The following is a 19164-nucleotide window of genomic DNA, read 5'->3' as shown; positions in this document are numbered from 1 at the left end:
GACCAAAGAAGAAGGCGAAGAAGATTGTGATCTGCTGGAATTAGCCAGGTTGTTGAAATAAGAGGAGAAGGTGATTCAACCGCACGAGGAGCGATTCAATTGTTAATCCAGGCACCACCGAGGTCAGAAAGGAAGTGAAAATTGGGGCCGCTTCAGAGGCAAATGTCAAGAGCAGAATGGTAGCACTGTTGAAAGAGCATGTGGATACCTTCGCCTGGACGTATCAGGATATGCCAGGGTCGGATACCGATGTCGTTGTGCGCAAGCTACCATTGAGAGAAGACTGTCCTCTAGTGAAGCAGAGCGCCGGTGCCACGTATCAGAGTAACTTTGTTTCATGATATGATTCATCATGAAATTGAATGCTATGTTGATGACATGATAGCAAAGTCCCAAATAGGAGAAGGGCATCCGGTAGACCGGGGCAAGTTGTTTGACCGGTTGAGACAACTCAGACTGAGGTTGAGTCTGAATCAGTGCACTTGTGGAGTGCTGTCCGGTAAAATGCCGAGGCTTATTGTGAACGAAAGAGGAATCGAGGTCGATCCTGCAAAAAAAAACAAAAAAAAAACAAAAAAAAAGAAAGAAAGAAAAGAAAAGAAAAGGAAAAAGCAATGCAAGAAATGCCTGAACCAAAAACAAAAAGAGATCAAACGGTCAGGTGGATAATGGTTGCCAAGGGGCATTAAAAAAAGAATAAGTTGCAGGAACCTCTGATTCTGATGCCTCCGGTGGAGAGACGGTCATTAATTCTGTAATTGACAGCCCTCGAGGGGTCTATGAGGTGTGTACTGGGTCAGCATGACGAGTCTGGTCGAAAAGAGCATGCAATTTACCTTAGCAAAGAGTTTACCGACTGTGAAACAATACATTCACTGCTCGAGAAAACTTGTTGTACTTTGGCATAGGCTGCTCGCCGACTGAGACAGTATATGCTGGTTCATGCCACTTTATGGATTTCCAAGATGGATCCGATCAAGTATGTGTTTGAGAAGCTAGCATTGACCGGACGGGTTGCGAGAGGGCAAATGATGTTGACTGAATACGATATTCAGTATACCTCTCAGAAAGTAATCGAGGGGAGTGTATTGTCCGATTACATCGCCCCGCAACCCATTGAGGATTATCAACCAAGGAAGTTTGAGTTCCCTGATGAGGATATCTCGAGGTGCTCAAATCGAAAGATTCTGAGGAACCGATCCCGGAAGAGGGGCCTGACCCTGAATCCGAACGGATTCTGATGTCTGATGGGGAGAGGTTAATGTGGATGAGTTAGTGCCGTTTTGGTTTCGCCGAAAAGATCCCACATTCCTTTTGTTGCCCGGATAACATTTGAATGCACCAAAAATGGTGGCTGAGTACGAAGCTTGTATCCTGGGTATTGATCTTCGGTGCGTACGTCTACTGGGGCAACGCCGCGCTCGCTCGTGTATGGAATAGAAGTGGTATTACCTACTGAAGTCTAGATCCCATTGTGGAGAGTCCTAATGGATGAGAAATTAGAGAAGGCTGAGTGGACAAGGACTCGGTATGACGCGTTGAGCCTGACTGAGAAAAAGGGCTGACAGTTATTTGTCGTGGGGCAGTTGTACCCAGTGAATGAAGCGTGTTGTTAACCAAGAAGTGCGACCTCATGCATACCACGTGGGAGAGTTGGTATTGAAAAGGATCCTTCCTCCTCAACGATCGTAGGGGCAAGTGGACATACAGTTATGAAGGTCCATTCGTGGTCAAGAAGGTTTTCTCTGGTGGAGCCTTGTTGTTGACGACCACGGATGACGAAGATTTTCCATCCCTTGTGAATGCGGACGCAGTTAAAAGATACTTCGTAAGAGAGACCCGCTGGACGAAAAGAATAAAAGAGTCCAGGCAAAAAAGGGCATCCCGGCGAACCAAAAAAAAAAGTAAAAGGTTCGGGCAAAAGTCAGGGATAAAGAATGAAAAGAATTTGTACACCCGGCAAGTCGAAAACCCCACAAGGGCGGCTTGGGCAAAAAAGGGTATCCCGGTGGACTGAAAACCCAAAAGGGCGGTCCAGGCAAAAGAGGGACTGAAACGAACAACTGCGTCCAGCATAATCGTTGATATTTTGGTTAACACATCATGGATAATCCCCGACAGAGATCGATCGGAAGCGTCTTGTTCAGAAGACAGAAAGTGCGGAAAGTCTTGGGGATATAGGGGGTGTAACCGAGTTGGAACCCGATGAGATCACGGTTTCACATTGCCATTAGGATAGATTTTTCCTTTTGTGCGCGATCACCTCTTTTTAGGGATTGCTTCCGGTGTGCGGCTCTGTTACGAGCCACACCTCTTTTAGTCAATAAAATGCATGTTCAGTCAAATAATTTTGTTTTTTGTTTTCATGACCGCTTTGATTGCAAAAACATCCGTTTATTTTTGGTAAGAATATTTGCATTTTGAAACATAGAGGTCCCTTCCGATGCATGCTTATAAAGATTGAAATCTGGAAATCTTATTCGGAAGTTTGAGTGACCTAGGTGTTGAAATGTTGGCACGCCTGGGGCACGCTTTTATCTAACGATCTCTTGTGCAGGTGCTGTTAGATATTGTCATTCACTTGCAGTTAGTGATGGGTAACATTTTGACAAAAGATCCCTGCAGAGTCCAATCAGGGGCAAGGGATAGACGAACGGTGAAAGAACTAGGACGACGATCCTAGAGGGCAATCAAGAAGACTCTTCAAAGTCTGAAGATTGGAGAGTTTGCCCGGATCCGAGGAAATCATTTGTCTCGAAGCAAAGAAAAGACGAGATTACTAAGTGTTGAATCAGAAAAGACCGGACGAGTTTGGGAGTCCTCAAAAGTGGGAAGTTGACACTGTGGTTAGATAATGAATGTCGGTGTTCGACGAATCGATGGGCGTTCCATGTCAAATAGGCCGTATCTCCCCAGTGGGTTTGAGGGTGTTATCTCCCTAGCAGATTCGAGATCGGTGTCTCCTCAGCGAGCCTGAAGGTTGCCGTATCCCCAATGGAAGTGTCGGTGGTTAGATTGTTCCTAAGGGTTGAGGATGTTTCCCCAACAGGCCCGAGAGTTGGTCTATCCCCAGCTAGTCTGAAGATTGTTAATCCCCACCGAGTCTGAAGGATGTTGTATCCCCAGCGGAGGTATCAGTGAGTAGTTTGTTCCTCAGCAGTTAGGTACGAGGTACTGTAATCCTCAACAGGCTCGTGAATGCCTTTCCCTAGCAGGGTTGTGATTGTCTTCCCCCAGCAATTTTGGAGTGGGTGGTTTTCCCAGCAGAGGGTTGTGTTGTTGGTTTTCCCCAGCGAGTTCCCCAAGCGAATCAGGTTCGGTGAAAATTATCCCTAGTAGAGTTTATCCTACCTGTGGATTGGCAGCTACCCTCAGCAGAGGCGAGCATTGGTTGTTTCCCTAGCAGAGTCCCCGAGCGGACTGGGTTCAGTGAAAGTTGTCCTTGGTGGGATTTACCCTTTCTCCAGCAACAATGTTGTTCGCCAGCACGGTTGAGAAATTGGTGTGTTCCTCAGACAGAGTCTCCCCAGAGTTGACTTGGTTTCCTCTGCCGTCTCCAGAGTATCAGATCAGCAAAGCACCCCCCAGCAGTGCGTCTCCCCATAGAGTTAGAGAATCTATTCAGATTTGTGTGCTCAGCAGAGCGATCGTTTGCTCCCTAGCAGGAGTTTTCATCATTTTGCATCTTGCATGTAGTAATCATTGCATCCTTAAAACGCGTAGCATTTCCATCAATATGGAGCATTACGCCATAGAAAAATTCAAACATATTCATTCATGTGTTAACCCTAATTAGACCATATCCCCGGCAGAGGCGGACCATTGTTCAACATCTGTACGACACATTTGCTACGGTTGCTCCAGACAGCAGTCATGATTGATAATTCCCTAGAGAGGTTTATTTCCTCACCCATCCATGAAAGGAAAGGTTGATTCTCCCCAGTGAGCTCCCCGATGAGATCCCCAACAAGTGTCTGGCCTTGCCTTGACATATGTAGATGTCATCCCTGTGATATCCGTTGATGTCTGGTCACCTCTCTCCGTTGGTGTCGATAAACGTCGAGCTTCTCCCGTTCGTCCGTTGACGTCTGGTCGAGTCTTCCCATTCGTCCGTTGACGTCTGGTCGAGTCTTCCCATTCATCCGTTGATGTCTGGTCACCTCTCTCCGTTGGTGTCGATAAACGTCGAGCTTCTCCCATTCGTCCGTTGACGTCTGGTCGAGTCTTCCCATTCATCCGTTGATGTCTAGTCACCTCTCCGTTGGTTTCGATAAACGTTGAGTTTTTCCCATTCGTTCGTTGACGTATGGTTGTATATCCTTTCCCAGTTCATCCGTTGATGTCTGGTCACCTCTCCGTTGGTTTCGATAAACGTTGAGTTTTTCCCATTCGTCCGTTGACGTATGGTTGTATATCCTTTCCCCATTCATCCGTTGATGTCTGGTCACCTCTCCGTTGGTTTCGATAAACGTTGAGTTTTTCCCATTCGTCCGTTGACGTTTGGTTGTATCCCTTTCTCCCATTCATCCGTTGATGTCTGGTCACCTCTCTCCGTTGGTGTCGATAAACGTCGAGCTTCTCCCGTTCGTCCGTTGACGTCTGGTCGAGTCTTCCCATTCGTCCGTTGACGTCTGGTCGAGTCTTCCCATTCATCCGTTGATGTCTGGTCACCTCTCTCCGTTGGTGTCGATAAACGTCGAGCTTCTCCCGTTCGTCCGTTGACGTCTGGTCGAGTCTTCCCATTCATCCGTTGATGTCTGGTCACCTCTCCGTTGGTTTCGATAAACGTTGAGTTTTTCCCATTCGTCCGTTGATGTATGGTTGTATATCCTTTCCCAGTTCATCCGTTGATGTTTGGTCACCTCTTCGTTGGTTTCGATAAACGTTGAGTTTTTCCCATTCGTCCGTTGACGTTTGGTTGTATCTCTCTTCCCATTCATCCGTTGATGTCTGGTCACCTCTCCGTTGGTATCGATAAACGTTGAGTTTTTCCTATTCGTCCGTTGACGTCTAGTTGTATTCCTTTCTCCCATTCATCCGTTGATGTCTGGTCACCTCTCCGTTGGTGTCGATAAACGTCGAGCTTCTCCCGTTCGTCCGTTGACGTCTGGTCGAGTCTTTCCCAGTTCATCCGTTGATGTCTGGTCACCTCTCAGTTGGTGTCGATAAACGTCGAGCTTCTCCCGTTCGTCCGTTGACGTCTGGTCGAGTCTTTCCCAGTTCATCCGTTGATGTCTGGTCACCTCTCCGTTGGTGTCGATAAACGTCGAGCTTCTCCCGTTCGTCCGTTGACGTCTGGTCGAGTCTTCCCAGTTCATCCGTTGATGTCTGGTCACCTCTCCGTTGGTTTCGATAAACGTCGAGTTTTTCCCATTCTTCCGTTGACGTCTGGTTGTATATCTTTTTCCCTTCATCCGTTGATGTTTGGTCACCTCTCCGTTGGTATCGGTAAACGTCGAGTTTTTCCTAGTCGTCCGTTGGCGTCTAGTTGTGATTTCTATTCCCATTCATTTTCTTTCGATGTCTGGATGTGGTTCCTTTTTCTGAAAAAAAAATCAAAATCCCCAGTGGAGTCGTTGGTAGATGTCTTGTCTAGTCCAGTGGTAAATATCAGATCCCAGTGGAAGTTGCTATTGGTGAACTTTCTTTTCTTGGATCCCCGCAGAGTGCAAATTTCTACGGTTCTTTGGTATTCAATCCCTGTTTACCTTGAAGGTCTGACAGCCGTTGCTCTCATCCGTTCAGGTTCCCAGTTGATTGAATAGGGGCAGCTGTAGCACCTCAAATTTGCACCTCCCATTTGTATATACATCTCATTTTTAGGTCATTAACATTGCATTGTCATTGCATATCCCATTACATTCCATCAGGCAAGACTGATCAGGAGATTCAACTGTGCAAGGCAACAAGAGCATTTGTCCATGAGATCAAAGCCCTAGGGTTGGTACAATGAACTTACATGACCCAAGTATCATTTTGAAGTGGTTTGGCCAAGTATTGAAGGCTCAGAACTCGTCAAACCATGTGCAAATCATCTGAGGCCCACAAAAGTCAACAGAAGTCAACAGTCAATTCAACTATGGATTTGGAGGTGGGAAATGGTTAGAGATGCCTCATTCATGTTCAAACAAGTCTCATTTGACATTTCAAACATCAACATTGAAGAATTTGAAGTCAGATCAAGACTTTCCAAAAATAGCAGGTGACCTGTAATTTGAACTTTCCAAAAATGGAAAGATTTTGGACCAACTTCAACTCAAGATTACATCATCAAGAAAGCTTCAAATGAAATTTTGTCCAACATGAAAGTTGAAGATCTTTCTCTCCCATTTCCAAAAAGTCTAAGATCATGGATTTCTCATGTGTGGTTGAGGAGATATGGTCCAATCATGGCAAAGTGTGGTTTAAACTTCAAATGGGCATAACTTTCAAACCAAAACTCCAATTTGGGTGGTTCTTTTTGCACTTTGATCCTTGTAACATGTATTTTTCAAGCATACTATCACTTGGCATGAAATCTCATTGCATGATCATTGGTGCATTCATGAAGATTTTTGGGAAAAAATTCATAAACTCATTTTGATTGAACATATGCATACCAAACCAATTTCAATGTGTGCATGGAATCATTTTAAGGCATTTTGGGCCAGAACATGCACTGTTCACGTGCATGAAGGTGCATGAAGTAGAAAATGCATTTTTGCACAAGCACCACAAAACTCACTAATCACATTTGCATTTGCCCTAAACATTTCTTAAACATGATTAGCATGAGGTATATATGCTTAATCATAACTGTTTTGATCAGAATCAACAATTCTAGATCTAGATTCAACCAAATTCTCAAAATTTTCTCTCACATTTTTTTCAAAATTCTTCAAACCTAAACACTTTTCATTGATCCATTCATCATCATGAAGCATAATTGAGCACTTTTGGACGTGTGAGCAAGAGAAATCGTGGCTGTATTGTTCATGTTCATAGCTTGGAGCATCCATGGCAATTGAAGATTGAGCTAGATTCGTGTGCATTCAAGCTTCCGGTTCATCAGCATTTACTTCAAGAAGCATATTGGAGAAGAATTGGAGCATCAAGAACCTTGGAAGCACGTGATTTCATTTCTGTTCATCAAGAGGTTGGTTTTTCGACCTCTTTAATTTTCCAATCCATTATGCTAGTTGTGAAGATCTTTGAATGGTGATAAATCTGAGCTTTGAATCGAGTAAAATGATGCATTATACACAAAGTTACATGTAATTAAAGTTTTGATGATGATTTGTAATTCCTTCGATCCAAGCATATTTTGATGTTTTTGCATGAATGATTTGTGGATTCTTGATGTATGATGCCTAATGATTTGAATGCTGTGCTCATTTTTCATTTCTGGAACTTTAAAAAAAAATCTGGAAAAGTTGGATGAAGATCTTCATGATCTTCATCGTGTTCTTCAAGAGATTCATGCATTTTCCAGTTTCCTGCGGATTCTGCTGGGAAACGCATATGGATTTCCTGCGGATTTCAAATTGCCATGCAGCGCGCGCGTTTTAGGGTTTTATGGTTAAACGCTGTCGTTTGGTTGTTAGCGCGCATTTGGATTCAAAAATGTACATGGTTCGAGTCTGGTTGAGATCATTTTCACATTGCCTTGTATTTTCTCACTATTTCCATCATCATTTCATACCTTGGCTTCATGCTTCACTTTCAAATTTTCTCAATTTCAAAAATTCACAATAAATTGAAAATTGATCCAAATGACCTCCAATTTTTTGCATTGTGATCCTTATCTTGTCTATTATTTTTTGATCATTAATTTCAAAATTGTGCTTGGCTGGACATTTTTTGGTGCTAGAATGTTTGAGTACATGTCCATATTTGACCTTGCCTTGGTTATCATGTTGTGAAATGCTGGTCTTTGATCCAATGAATGTGAAATTTTGCATGATGAAACTAGACACATTGCTTGATATTTTGGTGTTGATTTGGTATTTTTATCAATTGTCAATTCTGTTTTATGAATGTGCTAAGTTGGTGTGACAATTGGTGTCACACCTTGTGATGTTCAACTTGAATGATGTGTTTGCCATGCCAAATGATATCCTATGCTCTTGATTTTTTGTGTAATGCGTGTTATAGATGTTGTAATTGCTCATGAATTTTGTTGGAATTATTTGAATCATTTCTGATTTAATTGAGATTTTTCATTCTGGTTGGTCACATTTGAGCTTTAAAATTGCCTTGAACTTCCATTGATCATGAAATGCTTTTGGTTAATGATATTGATATGAGACCTTTTGGAATGTTTCAAGATGTGATTGAAGTTGATTCATGTTAAATTTCAAGTTCTGTTTTGAATGTTTGACCTTCTTTTGACCCTAGGCTTTGACCTAGTGGTTTGGACTCACTGTTTGGATTGTGGATTTCAGGTTAAGATGCACATTGCCATGATTGGAGTGGCTCATTCATTTGAGTTTGACTTATTGGTTGATGATTGGCTAACTTTGTGTTGTTTTGTAGGTTGATGCTAGCTCACTTGAGTTTGCTTTGTGGCTTGCACCTTGTGAATATTGTCTGTCTATTTGTTATTGCTTGTTGGTTGTTTGTCTGTACAGTTGAACTGATTGGTTTAGATTTTTCACAGGTACCTAAGTTGCTTTGAGTCCTTTTGAACTTGCTTTTGCTTTGCTTGGTTGCTTAACCACTGAGGTATAATTTCTTTGACTTCATGTAGTCTGGAAGACCTGTCCTGTTATGTGGGCAGGCACCTGTCTGAAGCCCTTCTTAAGAGGCAATGCTTGTGAATGTTTACTTTTGTGCCAAGCAGGTAAAGACCTCTTAAGAGGCAATTGGCAGATAAAAGAGATGTGTAATCCATCTCCTGCTACTCAGTGTGTCATTCACTTTGCTCACACACCTTGTGTTGATGCATTGTGGATAATAACCCAAGATCATGTTGTGTCAGTCACTTGTGGAGAAGAGTTCCTACATTCTGAACTCCCACACATTCTATTTTGAGTCAAGCTCTCCCAGGCCAGGGATAAGAGCTGTGAGGTCTTACCCTCACTTCCCATTTCATCCGCTTCACCCTAACTCTCAATGTTAGGGTTAAGAGCTAACCACACCCCATTCCAGTTGGCTTGCTTTTGCTGCCTAACCTTGTATGAGCCCAAATTGTGTGCATATAGTGCGTGTGCTTGCTTTATTGTGCTTGTATGCGTGACTGTGCTGTTTCGGATAGCTTGCTCCCTGTGCAAGTTAGATAGAAACCTCGACCTAGGGCCATGGTGGATTTACATGATAACTATTAGGCTCGAGTCAGTCTCCCTTCTAGTTTGTCATTCCCCAGTCTCTGGTTAGGTTATAAGTTCTTTCCCTGCGTAGGGGAACTACGTCGCCCTGATCCTCATACCAGATGAGGTACGTAGGCAGGAGATGAGCTGATCTCTCCGGGCGCCCTTTTTTCTTTTTCACCCCTTTGTGTGTGTTAGGAGTCTGACGTAAGTCCAGCGATTGACAGTTGGTTTCCTGTGTCTTATTTGCTTGTTGGAGTCTGACGTAAGTCTAGCGATTGGCAGTTGGTTTCCTGTGTGTGTGTTTGTTGGTTCAGAGTCTGATGTAAGTCCAGCGATTGGCATTCGGTTTCCAGGTTTGCCTGTTTGTGTGGAGTCTGACATAAGTCCAGCGATTGGCAGTCAGTTTCCTGTCTTTGTTTTGTTTGGCGTGCGTTACCCGAACTACGTCGACTCTGATGTCTGTGCTTGACAGACTACGTAGGCCCAGGATGCGATATCCTGCCGAGTCCTGTTTCTTTTGTCTTTCTGTGTTTGTTTCCAGCCTTGTGCAGTGTTTGAGCAGTGTTTAGCAACCTTTCTTCTATTCTTTTGTGCGTGGATCCCGTCGAGTACGAGGGATGCGTAGGGGGTGCTAATACCTTCCCTTCGCATAACCGACTCCCGATCCCATCTTTCTCTGGTCGCGAGACCATGTTCTTTCCAGGTTTACTTCGAGCGTTTCCTTTCCCTCCTTTGGGATAAATAACGCACGGTGGCGGCTCTGTTGTTTCGTTTTCCCGCCGTTTTTTCGCGTAATGCGACAACACTCTTCTCATTTGAAGCTCATATAAAAAGTTAAGCAAGGTGGAATATTGAGATATATAGCTTGACACTTAGAAAAAATTTCAACATGTTGAAATTTCCAAACTTTCACTTCAAAATTCTCCATGTTCCAAGCTCCAAATGAAAAAGTGTTCAACATCAAACTTGTTCCCCTTGATCCAAGCTTTCCAAAGAACCCAAGTTCATGCACTTTGTACAAAGATTGCTAGGTATGCGCATGGCTTTAACAGGGCTGCATCATTGGAAAGAATCAATTTTACAAACTTCAGCTCACAATGCCTTGCCATTCCAGCTTCATTCAGACTTCAATTTGAATCATTTTGGACTTTATTGGATTGCGTCATGGGCCTGTACATGCCCATGCACTCGTGCCATCCACATTGCCAATTTTGGGCAGATTTTGAAGTGTGCAAATATCATTCCCTTTGGCTATAAATAGAAGGCTTCTGAGCTCATTTGAATCACACTTTGCGCGCCATCTTTGCCCCCCATTGAAACCCTCTCATTCTAAAGGAAAACATGAGAAATTTCAATTTGAAAATTGAGTTTGAATCTCAACTGTTGGAGATTCAAGAACTCCAGGATCCACAACCTTACAACCTCTCCAATCACTTTCTATTAGCTTCTCAAGTGTGATCAGATCGTGTTTGAAGCAAGCAACATCAAGAACTGCATAGCATTGAAGGTAATTTTTTTAGAAAACTTCATCTCTTCGATTCTCACTCAATTCTACTCAATTCTCTTGGATCTTTGGTTGTCTGAATCCTACCAATATAGGCAAGAAGATTGAGTTGTTTAAAGGTCAAATCGAAGCAACTCAGTTGACATACCTCAAAATTCAACTCCTCATATCTTTCTATATATATGGAGTTAGTTAAAATTTAGGTCATATTCGTGCTCTACGTCATTTTTTCTTTCAGATCATGTCCTCTTTTTTTATTTTGGTGATGGTTGAGGGTGGACCAGTCCGGTGAGGTCCACCAGAGAAGAAGACCGGAGTTACAGCTCCGGCAATGTGTTGGCATCTCTCCAGACCACAAGATCCTTTTCAAACGTTTTAATCTCGTGCGTTGGTTTTAAATACCATCCCTGTAGCGCATTGACTAGTGTCCATTATGGAATGCGCGCTAAGGACCACTTGATCTGCCACCTCAATTAATGAGAAAGATCAAGTGGTCCACGTTTTTTGCTATTTTCTGATTTTTATTTTAATTAGCTTATTTTCATTAATTCATATTAATTTTAATATTGATCCAAAAAATATGAGAGTTTCACCAAAAAATTTCAAATAATTTTAATATTGTTTAAAAATACTTTAAAGTTTCCAAAAATTCTAAAAAAATTTCTCCAAGGTTCTTTGACCTTGTTTGACCTATGATAAATCTCATGGCAATTTCTTTGGTGTTTTGATGAGGTTTTAGGAATTTGACAAATCATATTTAATTTAAATATATTATTTTAGTCTTTTTAATTTGAATAAATGTCAATTAATTGTGTTGACCAATTATGATGACTTGTTTGAGTTTGACTCTTGTTGTTTCATCTTCCTTGACCCAAAATCGAACAACAACATAAAGGGAAATAACATCTAGTATCAATACAACATTTATCCATCAATTGTCATGCAAATTCATCAGTTAATCATGGATTTAACATACTTTTTCTTCAAAACCACAACACACATATGAACACACTTTCATACCAATTCCATCAACAAGAACACATTATATTCTTATGGAAAAATAGTGCACGAAAACTGCACAACACCACACATAATCATACAATTACATAATATATTTCATTTTCACCATTCATTTATCAAAAAGAGAAAATTTGTGAAAAATCTAATGAGATTAAGGATTCTCCTCTACCAAATCATACAATCTACACCATATTATGAGTAATCCCTCTTACCTTATATTTTTCAGCAAAGTGCACATTCAAGCTCTAACAATGGAGTTTCCCTTTAGCTCTTTCTTCTAGCCTCTTCTTCTTGCAATTCTTTTTTTCTCACATACTAATAACAAATCCTTACCAACTTCTTCTTATTAGAGCCCTAATCTCCCTAATTAGTGACTTTCCACCTTGTCCTCACTTATTCTATTATTCATCAAAATGTCCCTCTTAGCTCTAATTATTATTTTAATAATAATACTAATATTCTCCCTTACTCTCTATTATTTTTCACCTTTCTATTTTATTCCAATAAGTTAAATAAAATAACTAGATTTTAATTTTTTTAATAATAATAATTCACCTTCTTTTAATATTATTAACTCCATTATTTATTTATATAGTTAGGTTATGCACCACCAACTCAAAGCATCAAATACTAATATTAACCAACCAAACACCACCCAATGCACATAAAAAACTATTCAAATAATAAATACACAATTTCGATTAAAATAAATAAATTAGAAAAATAGAGTGTTACATAAAGGGAAGCATTACCCTCATATCCTTCAACACAATGTCATACATGAAGAACCCCTCATTTAGAGACCCTAGGGGACACCTGATGAATATTATATCTCGATCCTGGTTCAATGACCATATCATTTTCATTTTGAGTAGGAGAAATAGAAATGGATGCTCAAAACCTTTATACTTCTTCAATGCTACATAAGTATGAAGAATATCCCATTACCTTAGAGTTGGAAAAATCATAGTCAAAGCTATTGATTAGAAATTATTTGGAGCTTTGTTTCGTTCTAAGAAAGACAAAAGCGAGATTATGATATACTCACACTCATCATTACTACTACTAGAATCAGTAAGAACACAAGAAAAATAAAAGTTCTCCCTCTCAAACATATGTCATTCCATAGTACCATCATATTCGTTATAATGGCATAACACATAATAAAGTGGAAAAATACAAAAAAAAAGAATATTTCACAACCCCTCTTCCCTAAGTTCCAATTCGTGAATGATCATCATGCCTTGAGAGGGATGCAAACAAAAATGCAAAGGAATAAACAACCAAAAAAGAAGAAAAACATATATACCAATACACAACTACAAACACAAACACAAACAAATAATTTTTTTAAGAAACGATGAGAAGGAAAGAATATAAGCGCAAATAAAGTAGAAAAGAGTAGCAACAACTTCTATTTATATGAAAGAGTAACAACAACTTCTATTTATACGATAAATCGTAAGGGGACAACCTTAGTACATCTAAAGTGGCATAGTAATTTATATTATGACAGAAGAACATCATTTGACAAGTGTGAAATGTTGTTTGAAAAAAATGTCACACTATTAGTTAGTGTGTCCATAGAGGAACTGAAAGGATAAACACATTAAAAACACATTTCTTGTAAGAGGGTTGTGATCCAACGCACATAGGCACAACTAATGAAGACTTTTCCATCAATATAAAGATGTCATTGATTCATATTTACCACTACCATGTATTCGAATATATGCAACATGTCATTAATTTTCGAGGTCTCAAACATTTCCATATGCCATTTTCTCTTACAAGTCTCGTGTTTGAGAGGTTGTGGATCATCATAACTTCGAAACATTACATGGTCACCGTAGAACACAATGGAATACAAGTTACCAAGATTTTTGACTCATTTACTTAAGCATTTCTACATTGAACCTTCATAAGCTTCTCATATCTACTAAGTTCTTACCATATAAGATCTTTAGGCCCTTCATTTCTTACAAAGACATCCAAATAACGAGACACTCAAGGTCATACTTGTTCATGAAACACTAAAACACCACCAAAGTGAGATCTTACTCAGTCAACCAATACCAACTCACAATTAAAGTATAGTGGTGACAATTATCCAAAATTGAGGCCATTAATATGCTAGCCTCTTCTCTTCCTCTTCTATATATACATGTTCGACTTGAAACCCTAAACCATTCATCATTTAAGACATAACTAAATACCATTTGATCTTAACTATTACACACTTTTATCAAGATCCACCATACAAGAGTGATCCAACAACCTTTAAATTGATATATCATTTCAACACCAATGCAACTCTATCAATCACGACTTTCCTTAGTTTGACGCTACGTATTGATATAAAATAATTTTACCGGACTCCTTAAACTCGAATAATAACTATTTACCAAAAACTAAAAATAAAAGCTAAAATAAAAAAAACTTTATTTTAAGTCTATTGATCTGTTTGCCAAGCTGGTAACGAATCTTCCAAGTCCATATAATTTCTTCACTTTGTCAAATTTTCATCATTCGCTGCATTCTCGTTCTTTAATAAGGTACCTCTCTTTTATTCTCTCTTTTTTTCCCTCTCACTTTGCGTTTTTTTTTCTTCTTCTTTTATTCGTTAATTTAATTTATTATTTTTCTGTTTTCAAATTTTTAGGGTTTTTCATCGACTCTCATCTCGTTTCGCTGTTCAAGAATCGATCAACAATCATGACTCATATCCTTTTAATTTTCGTCTAATTCTTCCCCAGTTCTGTCAATTTAGGGTTTATGTTGACTTTTGTGTTGGATTCAAAGATTTCAATTTTTTGAATAATTATTTGTTCCCGTTGCCACAATCCAAACTAGTATTTTTTTTTTCATTTGTGATTTGAATTTTTATTTTTCTGAAATTGTTTGGATTTAACTTTAAAGCGAACGTGGTAACCAGAGAGAGAAAGATCGTGAAAGGGCTCAATCTAGAGTCGGTGGTTCTAAGGGAAAACCAGGAAAGGGTGATGGTTTGACCCCTGAACAGCGTAGAGAAAGGTTGTGTTAATCTACTTTTATCAATTACATTGAAAATTTCATTTTTTTTCCAATTATTAAATGTTTCAATCTTGTTAACTTGAATTTTTGTTGTTTTTCATGAGCAGGGATGCAAAGGCTCTGCAGGAGAAGACAGCTAAGAAAGCAGCTCAGGATGCTGGAGGGAATAATGCTGGCGGAAGCAAAAAATAGGCAATGGTTTGGGTATTGTTACTGATTTGGAACTTGATGAGGTGTTGTTGGTTTATGGAAAATTGAAAATATTTGTATTTCATATTCTGATTGTCTTTTTTGGTAGTTTAGAATTAAATGTGTGTATTATTGTCTTATGGGGGTAACTGAACAAATAATTGATGTTTCCTTGAAATGGGTTGATGTTGGTTGCTGAGCCAATGGCTTGTATTGTATCTCTGTTTGGATTTGGAATATTACCATTTTTGTGATGATTTTGATATTTTGCTCTCTGCCCTGTCATTTTGTTTGTCACCTAGCTTTGCTCTTGGGGTATGTTTGGATTTGGATCGGTGGTATGTGATGGAATGAAATGTAGTGGAGTGGTAAGTAATCAGATTGTATTGTTTGGATTTGCAAATAATGGATGGAGCGGAATGGAACATGATAGAATTCATTCTATCTTATTCCATCCAATTCTTCAATGTTCATTCTGCTTAATTTGGGGTGTGTGTGCAACAGTATGAACTAATTAGTTATGTTGCATTCCGTCAAATTAACAAAAATATCCAAACAATGGAATGAAATGTCTGATTCATTCCGATCCGTTCCACTCCATTTCATTTGGTTCCATTCCGCCTCGCTCTGTTGTAGTCCATCCATCCAAACATAGACTTATGTTAACTCATTTTATATGTTTGGCATAATGCATTGATTCAGAAATATTTAGTTTGTGTATGTAGATGTTTTTGGTCTGAAGGTTGGGTTGGTAATGGCGACAAAGATGTAATTTTTTGATTGCCTATTCTGATAATAATGGGTTCTGGGTTTTGAGACTCGAATTTGTACTTAAATTTGCTTACAGGGTTTAATAGAAACCTGCATCCTAGGAAAAACTTATGAATTTGTTAGTGTAAAACTAGTTTACACTAACAATGCATGTCTCCTTTGAGAATTGAGATGAATCAACCATTTGTGTTTTGATGATTTTCCTTGAATGTCTGAACTTTTCTTTCTCTATAGCCTCTTCATTTTTCTAGAAGTAAAACATTTGTCTGTGATATATCCTGTCTTCTTCACCTGAATGATTGTCTGCAAAAGTGTCTTAGTATATGTTTGGTTGGGTGTTTACTTTATCAAAGTCACGTTGAAAAACCACAAAACACTAAAAGCTAGTTTTCTACCTCCACAAAATCACATTAAAAAATGCACTGGGATGTGAAAATGATGGTGGAAACACTCATCCAAACATATCCTAAGCTTTCTGCCCCTTGGAGGAGATTCTCTGCCAAGCTTTTAGAGCAATAGACTTGGTCATTCAGTGTGTATGTATCTTCAGTTCTTTACCATATAGTTCCAACTTTTGTTTCATGGATCTTCAAGGATTAAAAAGCTCATCTAGCTTTTATCTTTGATAGGTCTTTGGCCTCTACTAAGAATTGGTAGGAACTTGTTTACATGATCTTGAGTTTCATTTTCATACTTCTTCCAAGTGGCAGTAATTATATGATTGGTGATCATCAATAGTTATGTTTCCATTTGAACTGGCAACACTTGAAATTATACTACATCAATAAGTATTCATTTTTTTTGAGGTATTATAATTAGGGTCACTTTTGTTACTGACCTGCATTCTTAGCTATCTTTTCTATGCATCCCTGCTCATGAAAAAAGGGCAGAGAAAACAAGTATTGTCGAGATATTTTTAACGAGTCCTAAAGAATTCTTTAGAAATGTTATCTTAGAATAAAAGACGTGCAATTGCTTAAAAGTTCCTAGTTGTTATTCTCATTATAAAATTTATAGTTATTCCCAATATAGAATTTTCACTTTTGGATTTCATAGCATTCTAAAAGCACACGTGAGCAAGATCCATATTCCTTTATTACGAATCATTTCTGTTTCTCTCTTTTAGTTGCAGTTATTTTAAAATGAAGCTTTTTCAAATCATTACCAATCAAAAAGTTACTATCAGACTACCAATCTATTTGATAAACTAAAACTCCTTCATTTGTTCAATTTTTAATAAATTGTGAGGATTCATGAAGGATTTGATATATAAAATGATTTTAAATATTAGAAAGGTAGTAAAGTTCGATAAGATTAGAGGAATCTGAATAAGAGATACTTTGGAATTTTTTTAATTTGTGAGGTTTGGTGAGTTTAGAAGTCAAAATAAAAAAGTTTAAACAAACTAATTTATGAGGATTTGAATAGTTTATGAAAATTGAGGTTAACTAAACAAAAATTATGGAGGAAGTTAATAGTATTATTATTTGAGAAAACTAAAAATTTGAGGACTTAATTAGCTCAAAAAATTGCTAGTAGAAGAAAAAGAGATATTGATTATAACAAAATATCAACAAATTAATTAATTTTATGAATGAGATAAATGAATTGAACATCACAACATGACCAACTTGCATATAATTGGTTGTAAGGATTAGTGAGTGCGATGCAATATCATCCACCTATCTTAATATTCAAGCGTATGTTCTCTATCTCTTTTCCATATTACATTTGTCATTATCTTAACCACTTTCTCTCTTTTCATTCTTATTATCTTTTTTGATCAACTTCATTCTTATTATCTTTTTTGATATCTGAGCAAGCATATCTTAGATCTAAGCTTTCTATCTCCAAGCCATGGAGCAAAAGGCGAGTAAATTTTTTTTTAATATCTGATATTTCTGCACAACTAATACTGAATTAGTTTAACAGGACAATTGCTCCAATTTTGATTAAGTAACTTTCCTGAACTCATACAGGTTGCCATAATGAAGCTCAAGGTTGATCTTCAATGTAGAAAATGCTGTAAGAAAGTTAAGAAGATCCTTTGCAAATATTCACGTGAGTTTTTCAATAATATATTTTTTTCTCAATAATATTTTTTTTCAAATCTTCTTAAGTTAATTTTTTTTTGTTGTTGTTGCAATTTTGATGAATGAAAGAAATTCGAGATCAATTATATGATGAGAAGAATGGCATCGTAACCATACGGGTGGTATGTTGTAGTCCAGAGAAGGTAAGAGACAATATTTGTTGTCAAGGGGGTGGTACAATCAAGAGTATAGAAATAGTGCAACCACCAAAGCCCAAAGAGCAAGAAAAAAAGCCCGAGGCCGAGATAAAGCCCAAAGCCCAACCAGGCCCACCTATTGTTATTCAACCTAAACAAACAAAACCAAATCCAACACCAGCACCGGCTCCCGCCCTAGCTCCGGCTCCAGCTCCAGCTCCTACCGCAGCTGCGCCAGCTGTAATATTCCCACACACAACGCCAATGTCTATTCTTTCATATCCTTCACCGGTTGTGCCTTATGGGTATGTTTATGGGCCTGGACAAGGTGGGCCTGCAGAAGTTTACGGGAGGCCCATATATGATAGCTATGGTTGGAATGGGCCTTGTTACGCGGGCCACCATCACCACCATGAATACATGCATGAAGAAGAGGCGCCGGGGTGTACAATAAGTTGAAGGGTGTATTGAGTAGAGGATGGTTATTATTAAGCTTGGGAGATTTTTATATAATAACTTTATCATTTTATATATAGAGTTTCTTGAAATAATTGTTGAAAGTTAAAGTTGTATTATATGGTGTACTAAAGTATAGAGCTGTGTTGTATATGAATATGAATTTAATAAAGTTTTGTTTCTTAATTTTTGCATTTCAAGTCTTTTAAGCTTTATTTGGTTCATTGGGAAAAGAAAACAAAAGCGAGGTTTAGAAAGAAAAATATGTTTTGAAAGAAAATATTTTTGATTGAAACAAAGAAAATATGCTGTGTTTATTTGATTTAAGATTTAATTCGCATTTAATTAATGACTTTTGCATAATCAATGTTGCTATTAGCAAGTTAGTTATAGTGGCCTTATCTTTTGAATTTTTTTTATTCGATTTCATGGGATGGAAAAATACCTTATCAAAAATTCAAAATACCTATCAAATTTTGGAGATGTATTTTCGGACACAATCTACATCACTTTATGATGCATTAAATGAACGTCACTCTAGAGTAAAATAAAAATTTATTTCGGAGATGAATTTCTGGACATTTTCAACAAATATATTGATATTTGAACAACTCAGTGGATATTTCGGAGATGCAGCTACATAGATTTGGGGCGTGATTTTGGAATATCTG

At 38.5% G+C, this 19164-nt stretch overlaps 2 protein-coding genes across 2 annotated transcripts; both read left to right on the top strand.

Annotated features, from left to right (window-relative positions):
• Positions 1 to 14007: 14007 nt before the first annotated feature.
• LOC127127763 (uncharacterized) lies at positions 14008 to 15301 on the top strand. The gene is made up of 4 exons (XM_051057036.1): positions 14008 to 14369; positions 14477 to 14536; positions 14739 to 14847; positions 14955 to 15301. The coding sequence occupies exons 2-4, from the start codon at positions 14530 to 14532 to the stop codon at positions 15037 to 15039; spliced, it is 201 nt and encodes a 66-aa protein (XP_050912993.1). The 5' UTR covers positions 14008 to 14369; positions 14477 to 14529; the 3' UTR covers positions 15040 to 15301.
• Positions 15302 to 17440: 2139 nt separating this feature from the next.
• LOC127127762 (protein PYRICULARIA ORYZAE RESISTANCE 21) lies at positions 17441 to 18679 on the top strand. Its single transcript, XM_051057035.1, has 3 exons — positions 17441 to 17676; positions 17787 to 17868; positions 17970 to 18679. Exons 1-3 carry the CDS (start codon positions 17665 to 17667, stop codon positions 18494 to 18496), a joined length of 621 nt encoding a protein of 206 aa, XP_050912992.1. The 5' UTR covers positions 17441 to 17664; the 3' UTR covers positions 18497 to 18679.
• The last annotated feature ends 485 nt before the right edge of the window (positions 18680 to 19164 follow it).

The sequence above is a fragment of the Lathyrus oleraceus genome, chromosome 3, assembly GCF_024323335.1.
Source record: "Lathyrus oleraceus cultivar Zhongwan6 chromosome 3, CAAS_Psat_ZW6_1.0, whole genome shotgun sequence".
NCBI classification, from domain to species: Eukaryota; Viridiplantae; Streptophyta; class Magnoliopsida; order Fabales; family Fabaceae; genus Lathyrus; species Lathyrus oleraceus.
Note: the sequence above shows the minus strand (reverse complement) of the source record. Positions and strands in the feature narration are given on the sequence as shown.